The sequence below is a fragment of the Oncorhynchus nerka genome, linkage group LG2 (genome assembly GCF_034236695.1).
Source record: "Oncorhynchus nerka isolate Pitt River linkage group LG2, Oner_Uvic_2.0, whole genome shotgun sequence".
Classification (NCBI taxonomy): domain Eukaryota; kingdom Metazoa; phylum Chordata; class Actinopteri; order Salmoniformes; family Salmonidae; genus Oncorhynchus; species Oncorhynchus nerka.
The window spans coordinates 100,751,460-100,774,311 of NC_088397.1; the positions used below are offsets into that span (position 1 = coordinate 100,751,460).

Consider the following 22,852-nt stretch of genomic DNA (forward strand, 5'->3'; position numbering starts at 1 on the left):
GGAGCCCCCCACATCCCCTAGCCTCCCTCCACAGCACCACCCCTTCTCCATGGGAGAGCAGACGAGGGAGGAGAGGCGAGGAGGACAGGAAAGGAGTTCTAAGGAGAGTGATCACCACACCCAGAAGAACATGTCTCCTCTCTTCCAGAGACGGAAGCAGCTCTGCGAGGGCCAGCGAAGTCTGTCCTTTGGGTTTGGGGGTAGTCTGTCCAAGCCCTCAGGAGAAGAGCTGTCAGAGGGGAGGCCGTGGAGAGGAGATATGCCTGTGATGAGCCTTACAGGAGGAGAGGAGTCTGTGTGTGGGGTAGACAGGGCTGGAGACAGAGAGCAAAGAGTGAGGGGGAAGGCTGGAGAAAGAGAGGACAGAGAGGAACGGAAGGACAGAGAGGACAGGGAGAGGCTGACAGAAGTCCCTGTCATCACCCTGTATGCTGAGCTGTCCCTGGAAGCCAGACGTCTGCTGGTGGCCAGAGCTCTGTCTTTGGGCCTGAATGATGAAGTTCTCCACTACAAGGTCTCAGTGTGGCAGGTAAGACATGACAGTTTGACAGATACTATTTGAAATACTTTCAGCGTTTGCTTTAGCCTGCCTGGCGTGCCAGGTTGGTGTGCCAGGTTAACGTGCCAGGTTGGCGTGCCAGGTTGGCGTGCCAGGTTGGCGTGCCAGGTTAACGTGCCAGGTTGGCGTGCCAGGTTGGCGTGCCAGGTTAACGTGCCAGGTTGACGTGCCAGGTTAACGTGCCAGGTTGACGTGCCAGGTTGGCGTGCCAGGTTTGCATTAGCCTGCTTGGAGTGCCAGGTTGGCGTGCCAGGTTGACGTGCCAGGTTGACGTGCCAGGTTTGCTTTAGCCTGCATGGAGTGCCAGGTTGGCGTGCCAGGTTGACGTGCCAGGTTGGCGTGCCAGGTTGGCGTGCCAGGTTGGCACCATTTGAATTGTTCTATTGCTTCCATTGCAATAGGCAGCTCAATGAAAGACAGATGAAGTATTTGAACCCAGGTGTGATGTTGACTACTAATGCGATAGTGTGTGTGGTCCGGCAGACAGAGCTGAACTCCAGAGAAGGAGCCTGGGAGAGGCTGAGTCTAGAGAGAGACCCTATGGTGCTGGCTGGTCTCATGTGGTCCTGGCTGGAGCAGCTCAAAGAGCCAATCATCTCCTCTCAGGATGTCCAGGCCCTGGGCCAGAAAAACTACAATTCTCAGCATGCACTCAGTTCTCTGGAGAAGGTATGATGATGTCATATACAGTGCCTTCGGAAACTATTCAGACCTTGGCTTTTTCCACATTTTGTTACGTTACAGCCTTATTCTAAAATGGATTAAATTAATACAAATCTACACACAATATCCAATAATGACAAAGATAATGACAGTGAAAACAGGTTTTTAGACATTTTTGCAAATATGGGCTGTTGTGTATTTAATATGGGCTATTGCATGGTTAATGTGGGTTATCACTCATTTAATATGGGTTGTTGTGTATTTAATATGGGTTGTTGCATGGGTAATGTGGGGTATCACTCATTTAATATGGGTTGTTGTGTATTTAATATGGGCTATTGCATGGTTAATGTGGGTTGTTGTGTATTTAATATGGGCTATTGCATGGTTAATGTGGGTTGTTGTGTATTTAATATGGGCTATTGCATGGTTAATGTGGGTTGTTGTGTATTTAATATGGGCTATTGCATGGTTAATGTGGGTTATCACTCATTTAATATGGGTTGTTGTGTATTTAATATGGGCTATTGCATGGTTAATGTGGGGTATCACTAATTTAATATGGGTTGTTGTGTATTTAATATGGGCTATTGCATGGTTAATGTGGGTTATCACTCATTTAATATGGGTTGTTGTGTATTTAATATGGGCTATTGCATGGTTAATGTGGGGTATCACTAATTTAATATGGGTTGTTGTGTATTTAATATGGGCTGTTGCATGGTTAATGTGGGCTATTGCATGGTTAATATGGGCTATTGCATGGTTAATGTGGGTTATCACTCATTTAATATGGGCTATTGTGTATTTAATATGGGCTGTTGCATGGTTAATGTGGGGTATCACTAATTTAATATGGGTTGTTGTGTATTTAATATGGGCTGTTGCATGGTTAATGTGGGGTATCACTCATTTAATATGGGCTGTTGTGTATTTAATATGGGCTATTGCATGGTTAATGTGGGCTATTGCATGGTTAATATGGGCTATTGCATGGTTAATGTGGGGTATCACTAATTTAATATGGGTTGTTGTGTATTTAATATGGGCTATTGCATGGTTAATGTGGGGTATCACTAATTTAATATGGGTTGTTGTGTATTTAATATGGGCTGTTGCATGGTTAATGTGGGCTATTGCATGGTTAATATGGGCTATTGCATGGTTAATGTGGGGTATCACTAATTTAATATGGGTTGTTGTGTATTTAATATGGGCTATTGCATGGTTAATGTGGGGTATCACTCATTTAATATGGGCTGTTGTGTATTTAATATGGGTTGTTGCATGGTTAATGTGGGTTATCACTCATTTAATATGGGTTATCACTCATTTAATATGGGCTATTGCATGGTTAATATGGGCTATTGCATGGTTAATGTGGGTTGTTGTGTATTTAATATGGGCTATTGCATGGTTAATGTGGGTTATCACTCATTTAATATGGGTTGTTGTGTATTTAATATGGGCTATTGCATGGTTAATGTGGGTTATCACTCATTTAATATGGGCTATTGCATGGTTAATATGGGTTGTTGTGTATTTAATATGGGTTGTTGTGTATTTAATATGGGCTATTGCATGGTTAATGTGGGTTATCACTCATTTAATATGGGTTGTTGCATGGTTAATGTGGGTTATCACTCATTTAATATGGGCTATTGCATGGTTAATGTGGGTTATCACTCATTTAATATGGGCTATTGCATGGTTAATGTGGGTTATCACTCATTTAATATGGGTTGTTGTGTATTTAATATGGGCTATTGCATGGTTAATGTGGGTTATCACTCATTTAATATGGGTTGTTGTGTATTTAATATGGGCTATTGCATGGTTAATGTGGGTTATCACTCATTTAATATGGGCTATTGCATGGTTAATGTGGGTTATCACTCATTTAATATGGGTTGTTGTGTATTTAATATGGGCTATTGCATGGTTAATGTGGGGTATCACTCATTTAATATGGGTTGTTGCATGGTTAATGTGGGTTATCACTCATTTAATATGGGCTGTTGCATGGTTAATGTGGGTTATCACTCATTTAATATGGGCTATTGCATGGTTAATGTGGGTTATCACTCATTTAATATGGGTTGTTGTGTATTTAATATGGGCTATTGCATGGTTAATGTGGGTTATCACTCATTTAATATGGGCTATTGCATGGTTAATATGGGTTATCACTCATTTAATATGGGTTGTTGTGTATTTAATATGGGCTATTGCATGGTTAATATGGGCTGTTGTGTATTTAATATGGGTTGTTGCATGGTTAATGTGGGTTATCACTCATTTAATATGGGTTGTTGCATGGTTAATGTGGGTTATCACTCATTTAATATGGGTTGTTGTGTATTTAATATGGGCTATTGCATGGTTAATGTGGGGTATCACTCATTTAATATGGGCTATTGCATGGTTAATATGGGTTATCACTCATTTAATATGGGTTGTTGTGTATTTAATATGGGCTATTGCATGGTTAATGTGGGTTGTTGTGTATTTAATATGGGCTATTGCATGGTTAATGTGGGTTATCACTCATTTAATATGGGCTATTGTGTATTTAATATGGGCTGTTGTGTATTTAATATGGGCTATTGCATGGTTAATGTGGGTTGTTGTGTATTTAATATGGGCTATTGCATGGTTAATGTGGGTTATCACTCATTTAATATGGGTTGTTGTGTATTTAATATGGGCTGTTGTGTATTTAATATGGGCTATTGCATGGTTAATGTGGGTTATCACTCATTTAATATGGGTTGTTGTGTATTTAATATGGGTTGTTGCATGGTTAATGTGGGTTATCACTCATTTAATGTGGGTTATCACTCATTTAATATGGGCTATTGCATGGTTACTGTGGGTTATCACTCATTTAATATGGGTTGTTGCGTATTTAATATGGGTTGTTGCGTATTTAATATGGGCTGTTGTGTATTTAATATGGGTTGTTGTGTATTTAATATGGGTTGTTGCGTATTTAATATGGGTTGTTGCGTATTTAATATGGGCTGTATGCGTATTTAATATGGGTTGTTGCATTTAATATGGGTTGTTGCGTTAGCGTTTAATATGGGTTGTTGCGTAGCGTTTAATATGGGTTGTTGTGTATTTAATATGGGCTGTTGTGTATTTAATATGGGTTGTTGCGTATTTAATATGGGTTGTTGCGTATTTAATATGGGTTGTTGCGTATTTAATATGGGTTGTTGCGTATTTAATATGGGTTGTTGCGTATTTAATATGGGCTGTTGCGTATTTAATATGGGTTGTTGCGTATTTAATATGGGTTGTTGCGTATTTAATATGGGTTGTTGTGTATTTAATATGGGTTGTTGCGTATTTAATATGGGTTGTTGTGTATTTAATATGGGTTATCACTAATTTAATATGGGTTGTTGCGTATTTAATATGGGCTGTTGCGTGGTTAATGTGGGTTATCGCGTGGTTACTGTGGGTTATCACTCATTTAATATGGGTTATCACTCATTTAATATGGGTTATCACTCACGCAGCCCGTCTGGTGTTCAACCTTCCCAAGTTCTCTCACGTCACCCCGCTCCTCCGCTCTCTCCACTGGCTTCCAGTTGAAGCTCGCATCCGCTACAAGACCATGGTGCTTGCCTACGGAGCTGTGAGGGGAACGGCACCTCAGTACCTCCAGGCTCTGATCAGGCCCTACACCCAAACAAGGGCACTGCGTTCATCCACCTCTGGCCTGCTCGCCTCCCTACCACTGAGGAAGTACAGTTCCCGCTCAGCCCAGTCAAAACTGTTCGCTGCTCTGGCCCCCCAATGGTGGAACAAACTCCCTCACGAGGCCAGGACAGCGGAGTCAATCACCACCTTCCGGAGACACCTGAAACCCCACCTCTTTAAGGAATACCTAGGATAGGATAAAGTAATCCCTCTCACCCCCCCTTAAAAGATTTAGATGCACTACTGTTCCACTGGATGTCATAAGGTGAATGCACCAATTTGTAAGTCGCTCTGGATAAGAGCGTCTGCTAAATGACTTAAATGTAAATGTAATCACTCATTTAATATGGGTTATCACTCATTTAATATGGGTTATCACTCATTTAATATGGGTTATCGCTTATTTCATATGGGTTATCGCTTGGTTAATATGGGTTACAGCGTGGTTAATATGGGCTACAGCGTGGTTAATATGGGCTACAGCGTGGTTAATATGGGTTACAGCGTGGTTAATATGGGTTACAGCGTGGTTGATATGGGCTACAGCGTGGTTAATATGGGTTACAGCGTGGTTAATATGGGTTACAGCGTGGTTAATATGGGCTACAGCGTGGTTAATATGGGTTACAGCGTGGTTAATATGGGTTACAGCGTGGTTAATATGGGCTACAGCGTGGTTAATATGGGTTACAGCGTGGTTAATATGGGTTACAGCGTGGTTAATATGGGTTACAGCGTGGTTAATATGGGCTACAGCGTGGTTAATATGGGTTACAGCGTGGTTAATATGGGTTACAGCGTGGTTAATATGGGGTACAGCGTGGTTAATATGGGGTACAGCGTGGTTAATATGGGGTACAGCGTGGTTAATATGGGTTACAGCGTGGTTAATATGGGTTACAGCGTGGTTAATATGGGCTACAGCGTGGTTAATATGGGCTACAGCGTGGTTAATATGGGCTACAGCGTGGTTAATATGGGCTACAGCGTGGTTAATATGGGTTACAGCGTGGTTGATATGGGTTACAGCGTGGTTAATATGGGTTACAGCGTGGTTAATATGGGCTACAGCGTGGTTAATATGGGTTACAGCGTGGTTAATATGGGTTACAGCGTGGTTAATATGGGCTACAGCGTGGTTAATATGGGCTACAGCGTGGTTAATATGGGTTACAGCGTGGTTAATATGGGGTACAGCGTGGTTAATATGGGTTACAGCGTGGTTAATATGGGTTACAGCGTGGTTAATATGGGTTACAGCGTACAATATGGGTTACAGCGTGGTTAATATGGGTTACAGCGTGGTTAATATGGGTTACAGCGTGGTTAATATGGGGTACAGCGTGGTTAATATGGGTTACAGCGTGGTTAATATGGGTTACAGCGTGGTTAATATGGGTTACAGCGTGGTTAATATGGGTTACAGCGTGGTTAATATGGGTTACAGCGTGGTTAATATGGGTTACAGCGTGGTTAATATGGGTTACAGCGTGGTTAATATGGGTTACAGCGTGGTTAATATGGGTTACAGCGTGGTTAATATGGGCTACAGCGTGGTTAATATGGGCTACAGCGTGGTTAATATGGGCTACAGCGTGGTTAATATGGGTTACAGCGTGGTTAATATGGGTTACAGCGTGGTTAATATGGGTTACAGCGTGGTTAATATGGGTTACAGCGTGGTTAATATGGGTTACAGCGTGGTTAATATGGGCTACAGCGTGGTTAATATGGGTTACAGCGTGGTTACATATGGGCTACAGCGTGGTTAATATGGGTTACAGCGTGGTTAATATGGGTTACATGGGTTACAGCGTGGTTAATATGGGTTACAGCGTGGTTAATATGGGTTACAGCGTGGTTAATATGGGTTACAGCGTGGTTAATATGGGTTACAGCGTGGTTAATATGGGTTACAGCGTGGTTAATATGGGTTACAGCGTGGTTAATATGGGGTACAGCGTGGTTAATATGGGTTACAGCGTGGTTAATATGGGTTACAGCGTGGTTAATATGGGTTACAGCGTGGTTAATATGGGTTACAGCGTGGGTTACAGCGTGGTTAATATGGGTTACAGCGTGGTTAATATGGGGTACAGCGTGGTTAATATGGGTTACAGCGTGGTTACAGCGTGGTTATGGGTTACAGCGTGGTTAATATGGGTTACAGCGTGGTTAATATGGGTTACAGCGTGGTTAATATGGGTTACAGCGTGGTTAATATGGGTTACAGCGTGGTTAATATGGGTTACAGCGTGGTTAATATGGGTTACAGCGTGGTTAATATGGGTTACAGCGTGGTTAATATGGGTTACAGCGTGGTTAATATGGGTTACAGCGTGGTTAATATGGGTTACAGCGTGGTTAATATGGGTTACAGCGTGGTTAATATGGGTTACAGCGTGGTTAATATGGGTTACAGCGTGGTTAATATGGGTTACAGCGTGGTTAATATGGGTTACAGCGTGGTTAATATGGGTTACAGCGTGGTTAATATGGGCTACAGCGTGGTTAATATGGGTTACAGCGTGGTTAATATGGGTTACAGCGTGGTTAATATGGGTTACAGCGTGGTTAATATGGGTTACAGCGTGGTTAATATGGGTTACAGCGTGGTTAATATGGGTTACAGCGTGGTTAATATGGGTTACAGCGTGGTTAATATGGGTTACAGCGTGGTTAATATGGGTTACAGCGTGGTTAATATGGGTTACAGCGTGGTTAATATGGGTTACAGCGTGGTTAATATGGGTTACAGCGTGGTTAATATGGGTTACAGCGTGGTTAATATGGGCTACAGCGTGGTTAATATGGGTTACAGCGTGGTTAATATGGGTTACAGCGTGGTTAATATGGGTTACAGCGTTACTGCGTGGTTAATATGGGCTACAGCGTGGTTAATATGGGTTACAGCGTGGTTAATATGGGTTACAGCGTGGTTAATATGGGTTACAGCGTGGTTAATATGGGTTACAGCGTGGTTAATATGGGTTACAGCGTGGTTAATATGGGTTACAGCGTGGTTAATATGGGTTACAGCGTGGTTAATATGGGTTACAGCGTGGTTAATATGGGTTACAGCGTGGTTAATATGGGGTACAGCGTGGTTAATATGGGTTACAGCGTGGTTAATATGGGTTACAGCGTGGTTAATATGGGTTACAGCGTGGTTAATATGGGTTATCACTTGGTTAATATGGGCTACAGCGTGGTTAATATGGGTTACAGCGTGGTTAATATGGGTTACAGCGTGGTTAATATGGGGTACAGCGTGGTTAATATGGGCTACAGCGTGGTTAATATGGGTTACAGCGTGGTTAATATGGGTTACAGCGTGGTTAATATGGGTTACAGCGTGGTTAATATGGGTTACAGCGTGGTTAATATGGGTTACAGCGTGGTGGTTGGTTAATATGGGTTACAGCGTGGTTAATATGGGGTACAGCGTGGTTAATATGGGTTACAGCGTGGTTAATATGGGTTACAGCGTGGTTAATATGGGTTACAGCGTGGTTAATATGGGTTACAGCGTGGTTAATATGGGGTACAGCGTGGTTACTGCGTGGTTAATATGGGCTACAGCGTGGTTAATATGGGCTACAGCGTGGTTAATATGGGTTACAGCGTGGTTAATGTGGGCTACAGCGTGGTTAATATGGGCTACAGCGTGGTTAATATGGGTTACAGCGTGGTTAATATGGGTTACAGCGTGGTTAATATGGGTTACAGCGTGGTTAATATGGGTTACAGCGTGGTTAATATGGGTTACAGCGTGGTTAATATGGGTTACAGCGTGGTTAATATGGGTTACAGCGTGGTTAATATGGGTTACAGCGTGGTTAATATGGGTTACAGCGTGGTTAATATGGGTTACAGCGTGGTTAATATGGGTTACAGCGTGGTTAATATGGGTTACAGCGTGGTTAATATGGGTTACAGCGTGGTTAATATGGGTTACAGCGTGGTTAATATGGGTTACAGCGTGGTTAATATGGGTTACAGCGTGGTTAATATGGGTTACAGCGTGGTTAATATGGGTTACAGCGTGGTTAATATACAGCGTGGTTACAGCGTGGTTAATATGGGTTACAGCGTGGTTAATATGGGTTACAGCGTGGTTAATATGGGTTACAGCGTGGTTAATATGGGTTACAGCGTGGTTAATATGGGTTTACAGCGTGGTTAATATGGGTTATGGGTTACAGCGTGGTTAATATGGGTTACAGCGTGGTTAATATGGGTTACAGCGTGGTTAATATGGGTTTACAGCGTGGTTAATATGGGTTACAGCGTGGTTAATATGGGTTACAGCGTGGTTAATATGGGTTACAGCGTGGTTAATATGGGTTACAGCGTGGCGTGGTTTATGGGCTACAGCGTGGTTAATATGGGTTACAGCGTGGTTAATATGGGTTACAGCGTGGTTAATATGGGTTACAGCGTGGTTAATATGGGTTACAGCGTGGTTAATATGGGTTACAGCGTGGTTAATATTACAGCGTGGTTAATATGGGTTACAGCGTGGGTGGGTTACAGCGTGGTTAATATGGGTTACAGCGTGGTTAATATGGGCTACAGCGTGGTTAATATGGGTTACAGCGTGGTTAATATGGGTTACATATGGGTTACAGCGTGGTTAATATGGGCGTGGTTAATTACAGCGTGGTTAATATGTTACAGCGTGGTTAAGCGTACAGCGTGGTTAATATGGGTTACAGCGTGGTTAATATGGGTTACAGCGTGGTTAATATGGGTTACAGCGTGGTTAATATGGGTTACAGCGTGGTTAATATGGGTTACAGCGTGGTTAATATGGGTTACAGCGTGGTTAATATGGGTTACAGCGTGGTTAATATGGGTTACAGCGTGGTTAATATGGGTTACAGCGTGGTTAATATGGGCTACAGCGTGGTTAATATGGGTTACAGCGTGGTTAATATACAGCGTGGTTATATGCGTGGTTAATATGGGTTACAGCGTGGTTAATATGGGTTACAGCGTGGTTAATATGGGTTACCACGTGGTTAATATGGGGTACAGCGTGGTTAATATGGGTTACAGCGTGGTTAATATGGGTTACAGCGTGGTTAATATGGGCTACAGCGTGGTTAATATGGGTTACAGCGTGGTTAATATGGGTTACAGCGTGGTTAATATGGGTTACAGCGTGGTTAATATGGGTTACAGCGTGGTTAATATTACAGCGTGGTTAATATGGGTTACAGCGTGGTTAATATGGGTTACAGCGTGGTTAATATGGGTTACAGCGTGGTTAATATGGGTTACAGCGTGGTTAATTACAGCGTGGTTAATATGGGTTACAGCGTGGTTATATGGGTTACAGCGTGGTTAATATGGGTTACAGCGTGGTTAATATGGGTTACAGCGTGGTTAATATGGGTTACAGCGTGGTTAATATGGGTTACAGCGTGGTTAATATGGGTTACAGCGTGGTTAATATGGGTTACAGCGTGGTTAATATGGGTTACAGCGTGGTTAATATGGGGTACAGCGTGGTTACTGCGTGGTTAATATGGGCTACAGCGTGGTTAATATGGGCTACAGCGTGGTTAATATGGGTTACAGCGTGGTTAATATGGGTTACAGCGTGGTTAATATGGGTTACAGCGTGGTTAATATGGGTTACAGCGTGGTTAATATGGGTTACAGCGTGGTTAATATGGGTTACAGCGTGGTTAATATGGGTTACAGCGTGGTTAATATGGGTTACAGCGTGGTTAATATGGGCTACAGCGTGGTTAATATGGGTTACAGCGTGGTTAATATGGGTTACAGCGTGGTTAATATGGGTTACAGCGTGGTTAATATGGGTTACAGCGTGGTTAATATGGGCTACAGCGTGGTTAATATGGGTTACAGCGTGGTTAATATGGGTTACAGCGTGGTTAATATGGGTTACAGCGTGGTTAATATGGGTTACAGCGTGGTTAATATGGGTTACAGCGTGGTTAATATGGGTTACAGCGTGGTTAATATGGGTTACAGCGTGGTTAATATGGGTTACAGCGTGGTTAATATGGGTTACAGCGTGGTTAATATGGGTTACAGCGTGGTTAATATGGGTTACAGCGTGTGGTTAATATGGGTTACAGCGTGGTTAATATGGGTTACAGCGTGGTTAATATGGGTTACAGCGTGGTTAATATGGGTTACAGCGTGGTTAATGGGTTAGCGTGGTTAATATGGGTTACAGCGTGGTTAATATGGGTTACAGCGTGGTTAATATGGGTTACAGCGTGGTTAATATGGGTTACAGCGTGGTTAATATGGGTTACAGCGTGGTTAATATGGGTTACAGCGTGGTTAATATGGGTTACAGCGTGGTTAATATGGGTTACAGCGTGGTTAATATGGGTTACAGCGTGGTTAATATGGGTTACAGCGTGGTTAATATGGGTTACAGCGTGGTTAATATGGGTTACAGCGTGGTTAATATGGGTTACAGCGTGGTTAATATGGGTTACAGCGTGGTTATGGGTTACAGCGTGGTTATGGGCTACAGCGTGGTTAATATGGGTTACAGCGTGGTTAATATGGGTTACAGCGTGGTTAATATGGTTACAGCGTGGTTAATATGGGTTACAGCGTGGTTAATATGGGTTACAGCGTGGTTAATATGGGTTACAGCGTGGTTAATATGGGTTACAGCGTGGTTAATATGGGTTACAGCGTGGTTAATATGGGTTACAGCGTGGTTAATATGGGTTACAGCGTGGTTAATATGGGTTACAGCGTGGTTAATATGGGTTACAGCGTGGTTAATATGGGTTACAGCGTGGTTAATATGGGTTACAGCGTGGTTATGGGCTACAGCGTGGTTAATATGGGTTACAGCGTGGTTAATATGGGTTACAGCGTGGTTAATATGGGTTACAGCGTGGTTAATATGGGTTACAGCGTGGTTAATATGGGTTACAGCGTGGTTAATATGGGTTACAGCGTGGTTAATATGGGTTACAGCGTGGTTAATATGGGTTACAGCGTGGTTAATATGGGTTACAGCGTGGTTAATATGGGTTACAGCGTGGTTACAGCGTGGTTAATATGGGTTACAGCGTGGTTAATATGGGTTACAGCGTGGTTAATATGGGTTACAGCGTGGTTAATATGGGTTACAGCGTGGTTAATATGGGTTACAGCGTGGTTAATATGGTTACAGCGTGGTTAATATGGGTTACAGCGTGGTTAATATGGGCTACAGCGTGGTTAATATACAGCGTGGTTAATATGGGTTACAGCGTGGTTAATATGGGTTACAGCGTGGTTAATATGGGTTACAGCGTGGTTAATATGGGTTACAGCGTGGTTAATATGGGTTACAGCGTGGTTAATATGGGTTACAGCGTGGTTAATATGGGTTACAGCGTGGTTATATATGGGTTACAGCGTGGTTAATATGGGTTACAGCGTGGTTAATAGCGTGGTTAATATGGGTTACAGCGTGGTTAATATGGGTTACAGCGTGGTTAATGGTTACAGCGTGGTTAATATGGGTTACAGCGTGGTTAATATGGGTTACAGCGTGGTTAATATGGGTTACAGCGTGGTTAATATGGGTTACAGCGTGGTTAATATGGGTTACAGCGTGGTTAATATGGGCTACAGCGTGGTTAATATGGGTTACAGCGTGGTTAATATGGGTTACAGCGTGGTTAATATGGGCTACAGCGTGGTTAATATGGGCTACAGCGTGGTTACTGCGTGGTTAATATGGGCTACAGCGTGGTTAATATGGGCTACAGCGTGGTTAATATGGGTTACAGCGTGGTTAATATGGGTTACAGCGTGGTTAATATGGGTTACAGCGTGGTTAATATGGGTTACAGCGTGGTTAATATGGGTTAGCGTGGTTAATATGGGTTACAGCGTGGTTAATATGGGTTACAGCGTGGTTAATATGGGTTACAGCGTGGTTAATATGGGTTACAGCGTGGTTAATATGGGCTACAGCGTGGTTAATATGGGTTACAGCGTGGTTAATATGGGTTACAGCGTGGTTAATATGGGTTACAGCGTGGTTAATATGGGTTACAGCGTGGTTAATATGGGTTACAGCGTGGTTAATATGGGTTACAGCGTGGTTAATATAGCGTGGGGTTACAGCGTGGTTAATATGGGTTACAGCGTGGTTAATATGTTACAGCGTGGTTAATATTACAGCGTGGTTAATATGGGTTACAGCGTGGTTAATATGGGTTACAGCGTGGTTAATATGGGTTACAGCGTGGTTTAATAGCGTGGTTAATATGGGTTACAGCGTGGTTAATATGGGTTACAGCGTGGTTAATATGGGTTACAGCGTGGTTAATATGGGTTACAGCGTGGTTAATATGGGTTACAGCGTGGTTAATATGGGTTACAGCGGTTAATATTACAGCGTGGTTAATATGGGTTACAGCGTGGTTAATATGGGTTACAGCGTGGTTAATATGGGCGTGGTTAATACAGCGTGGTTAATATGGGTTACAGCGTGGTTAATATGGGTTACAGCGTGGTTAATATGGGTTACAGCGTGGTTAATATGGCTACAGCGTGGTTAATATGGGTTACAGCGTGGTTAATATGGGTTACAGCGTGGTTAATATGGGTTACAGCGTGGTTAATATGGGTTACAGCGTGGTTAATATGGGTTACAGCGTGGTTAATATGGGTTACAGCGTGGTTAATATGGGTTACAGCGTGGTTAATATGGGTTACAGCGTGGTTAATATGGGTTACAGCGTGGTTAATATGGGTTACAGCGTGGTTAATATGGGTTAATATGGGTTACAGCGTGGTTAATATGGGTTACAGCGTGGTTAATATGGGCTACAGCGTGGTTAATATGGGTTACAGCGTGGTTAATATGGGTTACAGCGTGGTTAATATGGGTTACAGCGTGGTTAATATGGGTTACAGCGTGGTTAATATGGGTTACAGCGTGGTTAATATGGGTTACAGCGTGGTTAATATGGGTTACAGCGTGGTTAATATGGGTTACAGCGTGGTTAATATGGGTTACAGCGTGGTTAATATGGGTTACAGCGTGGTTAATATGGGGTACAGCGTGGTTAATATGGGTTACAGCGTGGTTAATATGGGCTACAGCGTGGTTACAGCGTGGTTAATATGGGCTACAGCGTGGTTAATATGGGGTACATCGTGGTTAATATGGGTTACAGCGTGGTTAATATGGGTTACAGCGTGGTTAATATGGGTTACAGCGTGGTTAATATACAGCGGGTTACAGCGTGGTTAATATGGGTTACAGTGTGGTTAATATGGGTTACAGCGTGGTTAATATGGGGTACAGCGTGGTTAATATGGGGTACAGCGTGGTTAATATGGGGTACAGCGTGGTTAATACTACACTACCCTGGCGTGACAAGCGCAGTGCTCTACCAACGGAGCTACAAAGGAACAGGTTATTGTGTGGTTAAGGTAACCGTTCCTCTATACCTTCCTTCCCGGGTCAGGTGGTTATATATATATAATCAAATTTAAATTTTCCAGTAACATTCCCCAAATTCTTTGATTTTTCAGAATTTCCCAGGTGGGAAATAAACAGGAAATCCAGAATCCCAGGTGGGAAATAAACAGGAAATCCAGAATCCTCCAAGCAGAAGAAGACCTGTGAATTTTAATTCTATGTCTGTTGTTCCCTCTCCTCCAGGACCACAGACTGACCCTGCTCTGTATCCTGGACTGTGCTGCTCATCTGCTGGCCTTACCTGACAAGGAGGAAGCTGACTTCCTCAATCACACCATCAAGGTGTTCACTAAGGTCAGTACTGGACAGAAGGACATCCCTGTTATTCAGAATAAGAAAAAGCCAAATGTGTGTTCTAAATGCTACCCTGTTCTCTACATAGTGCACTACTTTAGACCAGAGCCCTGTGGGTAGTGCACTACTTTAGACCAGAGCCCTGTGGGTAGTGCACTACTTTAGACCAGAGCCCTGTGGGTAGTGCACTACTTTAGACCAGAGCCCTGTGGGTAGTGCACTACTTTAGACCAGAGCCCTGTGGGTAGTGCACTACTTTAGACTAGAGCCCTGTGGGTCCTGAGCTGAATACCATACTGACATACTGTCACCCAGAGCCCTGTGGGTCCTGAGCTGAATACCATACTGACATACTGTCACCCAGAGCCCTGTGGGTCCTGAGCTGAATACCATACTGACATACTGTCACCCAGAGCCCTGTGGGTCCTGGTTAATACATTTACAGCTGAATACCATCATTTAACATACTGTCACCCAGAGCCCTGTGGGTACCTAAGGGGGTGAGAAGGATTACTTTAATACCATATTCCTAACATGTCTCCTGATTACACCCAGAGCCCTGTGGGTCCTGAGCTGAATACCATACTGACATACTGTCACCCAGAGCCCTGTGGGTCCTGAGCTGAATACCATACTAACATACTGTCACCCAGAGCCCTGTGGGTCCTGGTCAAAGGTACACACTAAATAGGGAATAGGGTGCTGTTTGGAACATATCCATTACTAGCATTGGTGTGATGTGGTGTGTTCCCATCAGAGAGTGACCATGTTCATTATGTCTTATCCCTCAGATCCCCTAGAGTGACCATGTTCATTATGTCTTATCCCTCAGATCCCCTAGAGTGACCATGTTCTGTATGTCTTATCCCTCAGATCCCCTAGAGTGACCATGTTCATTATGTCTTATCCCTCAGATCCCCTAGAGTGACCATGTTCATTATGTCTTATCCCTCAGATCCCCTAGAGTGACCATGTTCTGTATGTCTTATCCCTCAGATCCCCTAGAGTGACCATGTTCATTATGTCTTATCCCTCAGATCCCCTAGAGTGACCATGTTCTGTATGTCTTATCCCTCAGATCCCCTAGAGTGACCATGTTCTATGTCTTATTTAAAATAAAATAAAATTACCTTTATTTTACTAGGCAAGTCAGTTAAGAACAAATTCTTATTTTCAATGACGGCCTAGGAACAGTGGGTTAACTGCCTGTTCAGGGGCAGAACAACAGATTTGTACCTTGTCAGCTGGGGGGCTTGCAACCTTCCGGTTACTAGTCCAACACTCTAACCACTAGGCTACCCTGCCGCCTCTACACTCTAACCACTAGGCTACCCTGCCGCCTCTACACTCTAACCACTAGGATACCTACCTCCTCTACACTCTAACCACTAGGCTACCCTGCCGCCTCTACACTCTAACCACTAGGATACCTACCTCCTCTACACTCTAACCACTAGGCTACCCTGCCGCCCCGTATCCACCAGATCTCCTCAGAGTGACCATGTTCTATGTCTTAACCACCAGATCTCCTCAGAGTGACCATGTTCTATGTCTTATCCACCCGATCTCCTCAGAGTGACCATGTTCTATGTCTTAACCACCAGATCTCCTCAGAGTGACCATGTTCTATGTCTTAACCACCAGATCTCCTCAGATAGTGACCATGTTCTATGTCTTATCTCCCAGATCTCCTCAGAGAGTGACCATGTTCTATGTCTTATCTCCCAGATCTCCTCAGAGTGACCATGTTCTATGTCTTATCTCCCAGATCTCCTCAGAGAGTGACCATGTTCTATGTCTTATCCACCAGATCTCCTCAGAGTGACCATGTTCTATGTCTTATCCACCAGATCTCCTCAGAGAGTGACCATGTTCTATGTCTTATCCACCAGATCTCCTCAGAGTGACCATGTTCTATGTCTTATCCACCAGATCTCCTCAGAGTGACCATGTTCTATGTCTTATCTCCCAGATCTCCTCAGTGACCATGTTCTATGTCTTATCTCCCAGATCTCCTCAGAGTGACCATGTTCTATGTCTTATCTCCCAGATCTCCTCAGAGAGTGACCATGTTCTATGTCTTATCCACCAGATCTCCTCAGAGTGACCATGTTCTATGTCTTATCCACCAGATCTCCTCAGAGTGACCATGTTCTATGTCTTATCCACCAGATCTCCTCAGAGTGACCATGTTCTATGTCTTATCCACCAGATCTCCTCAGAGTGACCATGTTCTATGTCTTATCTCCCAGATCTCCTCAGTGACCATGTTCTATGTCTTATCTCCCAGATCTCCTCAGAGTGACCATGTTCTATGTCTTATCTCCCAGATCTCCTCAGAGAGTGACCATGTTCTATGTCTTATCTCCCAGATCTCCTCAGAGTGACCATGTTCTATGTCTTATCCACCAGATATCCTCAGAGTGACCATGTTCTATGTCTTATCCACCAGATCTCCTCAGAGTGACCATGTTCTATGTCTTATCCACCAGATCTCCTCAGAGAGTGACCATGTTCTATGTCTTATCCACCAGATCTCCTCAGAGTGACCATGTTCTATGTCTTATCCACCAGATCTCCTCAGAGTGACCATGTTCTATGTCTTATCCACCAGATCTCCTCAGAGTGACTATGTTCTATGTCTTATCCACCAGATCTCCTCAGAGTGACCATGTTCTATGTTTTTTATTTCTTTATTTGTTTCACCTTTATTTAACCAGGTAGGCTAGTTGAGAACAAGTTCTCATTTGCAACTGCGACCTGGCCAAGATAAAGCATAGCAGTGTGAACAGACAACACAGAGTTACACATGGAGTAAACAGTTAACAAGTCAATAACACAGTAGAAAAAAAGGGGAGTCTATATACAATGTGTGCAAAAGGCATGAGGAGGTAGGCGAATAATTACAATTTAGCAGATTAACACTGGAGTGATAAATGATCAGATGATCATGTACGGGTAGAGATATTGGTGTGCAAAAGAGCAGAAAAGTAAATAAATAAAAACTGTGGGGATGAGGTAGGTGAAAATGGGTGGGCTGTTTACCGATAGATTATGTACAGCTGCAGCGATCGGTTAGCTGCTCGGATAGCTGATGTTTGAAGTTGGTGAGGGAGATAAAAGTCTCCAACTTCAGCTATTTTTGCAATTTGTTCCAGTCATAGGCAGCAGAGAACTGGAACGAAAGGCGGCCGAATGAGGTGTTGGCTTTAGGGATGATCAGTGAGATATACCTGCTGGAGCGCGTGCTACGGATGGGTGTTGCCATCGTGACCAGTGAACTGAGATAAGGCGGAGCTTTACCTAGCATGGCCTTGTAGATGACCTGGAGCCAGTGGGTCTGGCGACGAATATGTAGCGAGGGCCAGCCGACTAGAGCATACAAGTCGCAGTGGTGGGTAGTATAAGGTGCTTTAGTGACAAAACGGATGGCACTGTGATAAACTGCATCCAGTTTGCTGAGTAGAGTGTTGGAAGCAATTTTGTAGATGACATCGCCGAAGTCGAGGATCGGTAGGATAGTCAGTTTTACTAGGGTAAGCTTGGCAGCGTGAGTGAAGGAGGCTTTGTTGCGGAATAGAAAGCCGACTCTTGATTTGATTTTCGATTGTAGATGTTTGATATGGGTCTGGAAGGAGAGTTTGCAGTCTAGCCAGACACCTAGGTACTTATAGATGTCCACATATTCAAGGTCGGAACCATCCAGGGTGGTGATGCTAGTCGGGCGTGCGGGTGCAGGCAGCGAACGGTTGAAAAGCATGCATTTGGTTTTACTAGCGTTTAAGAGCAGTTGGAGGCCACGGAAGGAGTGTTGTATGGCATTGAAGCTCGTTTGGAGGTTAGATAGCACAGTGTCCAATGACGGGCCAGAAGTATATAGAATGGTGTCGTCTGCGTAGAGGTGGATCAGGGAATCACCCGCAGCAAGGGCAACATCATTGGTGTCTTATCCACCAGATCTCCTCAGAGAGTGACCATGTTCTATGTCTTATCTCCCAGATCTCCTCAGAGAGTGACCATGTTCTATGTCTTATCTCCCAGATCTCCTCAGAGAGTGACCATGTTCTATGTCTTATCTCCCAGATCTCCTCAGAGAGTGACCATGTTCTATGTCTTATCTCCCAGATCTCCTCAGAGAGTGACCATGTTCTATGTCTTATCTCCCAGATCTCCTCAGAGAGTGACCATGTTCTATGTCTTATCTCCCAGATCTCCTCAGAGAGTGACCATGTTCTATGTCTTATCTCCCAGATCTCTCAGTGACCATGTTCTATGTCTTAGATCTCCTCAGAGTGACCATGTTCTATGTCTCCACCAGATATCTCAGAGTGACCATGTTCTATGTCTTATCCACCAGATCTCCTCAGAGAGTGACCATGTTCTTATCTATGTCACCAGATCTCCTTGACCATCTTATCCCAGATCTCCTCAGAGAGTGACCATGTTCTATGTCTTATCTCCCAGATCTCCTCAGAGAGTGACCATGTTCTATGTCTTATCCACCAGATCTCCTCAGAGAGTGACCATGTTCTATGTCTTATCCACCAGATCTCCTCAGAGAGTGACCATGTTCTATGTCTTATCTCCCAGATCTCCTCAGAGTGACCATGTTCTATGTCTTATCTCCCAGATCTCCTCAGAGTGACCATGTTCTATGTCTTATCTCCCAGATATCCTCAGAGTGACCATGTTCTATGTCTTATCCACCAGATCTCCTCAGAGTGACCATGTTTTATGTCTTATCTCCCAGATCTCCTCAGAGTGACCATGTTCTATGTCTTATCCACCAGATCTCCTCAGAGTGACCATGTTTTATGTCTTATCTCCCAGATCTCCTCAGAGAGTGACCATGTTCTACACCAGACACTGATGGCCACCCTGACTCCCATCCTGCATCAGTTGAGAGACAGAGCCGAGGAGGAGATGGAGTCGACCAACCACTCCTCCTGATGTTCCCTTGGACCTCTCCTCTCCCCCCACCCCCCCCCTGTTTTGACCAGCTAACCTCCTCCCGCCTCTCCTCCCCTTCTTTCTCTCTCCTGGCCCAACGTTAAAGGAAAACTCCACCCAAAACTATATTTTGGTATTTGTTTCATTAGTCCAGTGTTGACATAGTCCCAAACTGTTTTGCTTGTCAGCAATCAAGTTTTTAAGTTATGTAACTTTCAAAATGCGTCATATGGGGATGATTTCTGTATTTTGAAAGTTACATATCTTGGAAACTTGATTGCTGACAAGCAAAACAGTTTGGGACTATGTCAACATTGGACTAATGAAACAAATACCAAAAGATAGTTTTTAGGTGGAGTTTTCCATTAAGCTCTGTCCTGACTGCTGCTGCACTGCGTTCCCTACTGTTACCAAGCTTTAGATTAAATCATTTTGATGTTGTATGACAACGTGATGTGATTTCAGCATCAAGGTTTGTTTTGGTTTGTTTTTTAGCTATTTCTTAGTGTTCGTTTTTTTTTAAATGTAAAACTGCCATACTGTGTCAATGTGCCAGGTGATGTTTCAGCTACATGACTTAGTGTTCTGATCTCATCCATCTACTACTGTAGGTGTTGCTGTGGAAACGGATGGTTGTCCCAAATAGCACCCTATTCCCTATATAGTGCACTACTTTAGACCAGGGCCCTTTTCCCTATATAGTGCACTACTTTAGACCAGGGCCCTATTCCCTATATAGTGTACTACTTTAGACCAGAACCCTATTCCCTATATAGTGCACTACTTTAGACCAGGGCCCTATTCCCTATATAGTGCACTACTTTAGACCAGAACCCTATTCCCTATATAGTGCACTACTTTAGACCAGGGCCCTATTTACTATATAGTGCACTACTTTAGACCAGGGCCCTTTTCCCTATATAGTGCACTACTTTAGACCAGAGCCCAATGGGTCATTGTCAAAGGTATGTAGTGCACTATATAGGGAATAGGGTGTTGGTCGGGACGTTGGTTTTTGTCAGCATTGACTGGAAAGGGAATCCTGATGAAATGAATGTAAATGTTATTTTATTTCAGTGAAGAATTGAACTTCTGCTCAGCTGAAGAAGAAAAATAAAAACTTGATTTAATTTGAACCAAAATATATTTACTGTCTAAAACAATGTCTTATTTATTGAACTTCTCACTCGATTAGAAAAACATGATGAAACAGGATGTCCCAAATAGCACCCTATTGCCTACATAGTGCACTACTTTAGACCAGGGCCCTATTCCCTATATAGTGCACTACTTTAGACCAGGGCCCTATTCCCTATATAGTGCACTACTTTAGACCAGGGCCCTATTCCCTATATAGTGCACTACGTTAGACCAGAGTCCTATTCCCTATATAGTGCACTACTTTAGACCAGGGCCCTTTTCCCTATATAGTGCACTACTTTAGACCAGGGCCCTTTTCCCTATATAGTGCACTACTTTAGACCAGAGCCCTATTCCCTATATAGTGCACTACTTTAGACCAGAGTCCTATTCCCTATATAGTGCACTACTTTAGACCAGAGTCCTATTCCCTATATAGTGTACTACTTTAGACCAGAGCCCTATTCCCTATATAGTGCACTACGTTAGACCAGAGTCCTATTCCCTATATAGTGCACTACGTTAGACCAGAGTCCTATTCCCTATATAGTGCACTACTTTAGACCAGGGCCCTATTCCCTATATAGTGCACTACTTTAGACCAGAGTCCTATTCCCTATATAGTGCACTACGTTAGACCAGAGTCCTATTCCCTATATAGTGCACTACTTTAGACCAGGGCCCTATTCCCTATATAGTGCACTACTTTAGACCAGAGTCCTATTCCCTATATAGTGCACTACGTTAGACCAGAGTCCTATTCCCTATATAGTGCACTACTTTAGACCAGGGCCCTATTCCCTATATAGTGCACTACTTTAGACCAGGGCCCTATTCCCTATATAGTGCACTACTTTAGACCAGGGCCCTATTCCCTATATAGTGTACTACTTTAGACCAGGACCCTATTCCCTATATAGTGCACTACGTTAGACCAGAGTCCTATTCCCTATATAGTGCACTACGTTAGACCAGAGTCCTATTCCCTATATAGTGCACTACTTTAGACCAGGGCCCTATTTCCTATATAGTGCACTACTTTAGACCAGAGTCCTATTCCCTATATAGTGCACTACGTTAGACCAGAGTCCTATTCCCTATATAGTGCACTACTTTAGACCAGAGTCCTATTCCCTATATAATGCACTACGTTAGACCAGAGTCCTATTCCCTATATAGTGCACTACTTTAGACCAGGGCCCTATTCCCTATATAGTGCACTACTTTAGACCAGGGCCCTATTCCCTATATAGTGCACTACTTTAGACCAGGGCCCTATTCCCTATATAGTGTACTACTTTAGACCAGGACCCTATTCCCTATATAGTGCACTACTATATTGTGCCGTGGGCTCTAGTCAGAAGTAGTGCACTATATAGGGAATAGGGCTCTAGTCAGAAGTAGTGCACTATATAGGGAATAGAGTGCCATTTGGGATGCAGCCCGACAAAATGCAGAACTTGATATGTTAATTCGTAAATTGCTTAGCTAGATTAAAATGCAACTGTAAATGCTCTTTCTTTCGTAAGTAATGCAAACTAGCTGGTCACAGTAATTGTCCTTTTAAAGCAATACTGTAATTTTTGTCCTCATCTTAAATAAGACACCAAAAACACCTGACTGAGACATGAGAAAACATTGTACTGTATAAAAGGTCATTCCCACTGGGCCTAAACATGTCGTAATGTCACTGTGTCTATTAGTTAACTACTATAATGGCCTGATATGGGGATCTGTACTGTATAAAAGGTCATTCCCACTGGGCATAGACTCAACCAGATTCAACCAGTGGGTTAGGACGACTTCATCAAAACCTGCCTCCAACCACCTCTGCATTGAAACGCTCTCTGCCTCAACTACTATAATGGCCTGATATGGGGATCTGTAATGGCCTGATATGGGGATCTGTAATGTTACTGTGTCTATTAGTTAACTACTATAATGGCCTGATATGGGGATCTGTAATGGCCTGATATGGGGATCTATAATGTCACTGTGTTTATTGGTTAACTACTATAATGGCCTGATATGGGGATCTGTAATGG

General features: G+C 43.3%; 1 protein-coding gene across 2 annotated transcripts in view; it reads left to right on the forward strand.

Annotated features, from left to right (window-relative positions):
- ptpdc1a (protein tyrosine phosphatase domain containing 1a) overlaps nt 1-20,813 on the forward strand; it is an 87,209-nt gene extending 66,396 nt beyond the window's left edge. Inside the window, exons 8-11 of one of the 2 annotated variants that reach the window (XM_065004758.1) lie at nt 1-529; nt 1,043-1,228; nt 14,607-14,717; nt 19,548-20,813. The exon at nt 1-529 is cut by the window's left edge and continues 887 nt beyond it. In XM_065004758.1, coding sequence (XP_064860830.1) covers nt 1-529; nt 1,043-1,228; nt 14,607-14,717; nt 19,548-19,667 — 946 coding nt within the window. In that variant the 3' untranslated portion in view covers nt 19,668-20,813. The remainder of the gene's footprint in view (nt 530-1,042; nt 1,229-14,606; nt 14,718-19,547) is intronic. The other variant, XM_065004761.1, reaches the window with a different exon arrangement.
- Nucleotides 20,814-22,852: the final 2,039 nt, after the last annotated feature.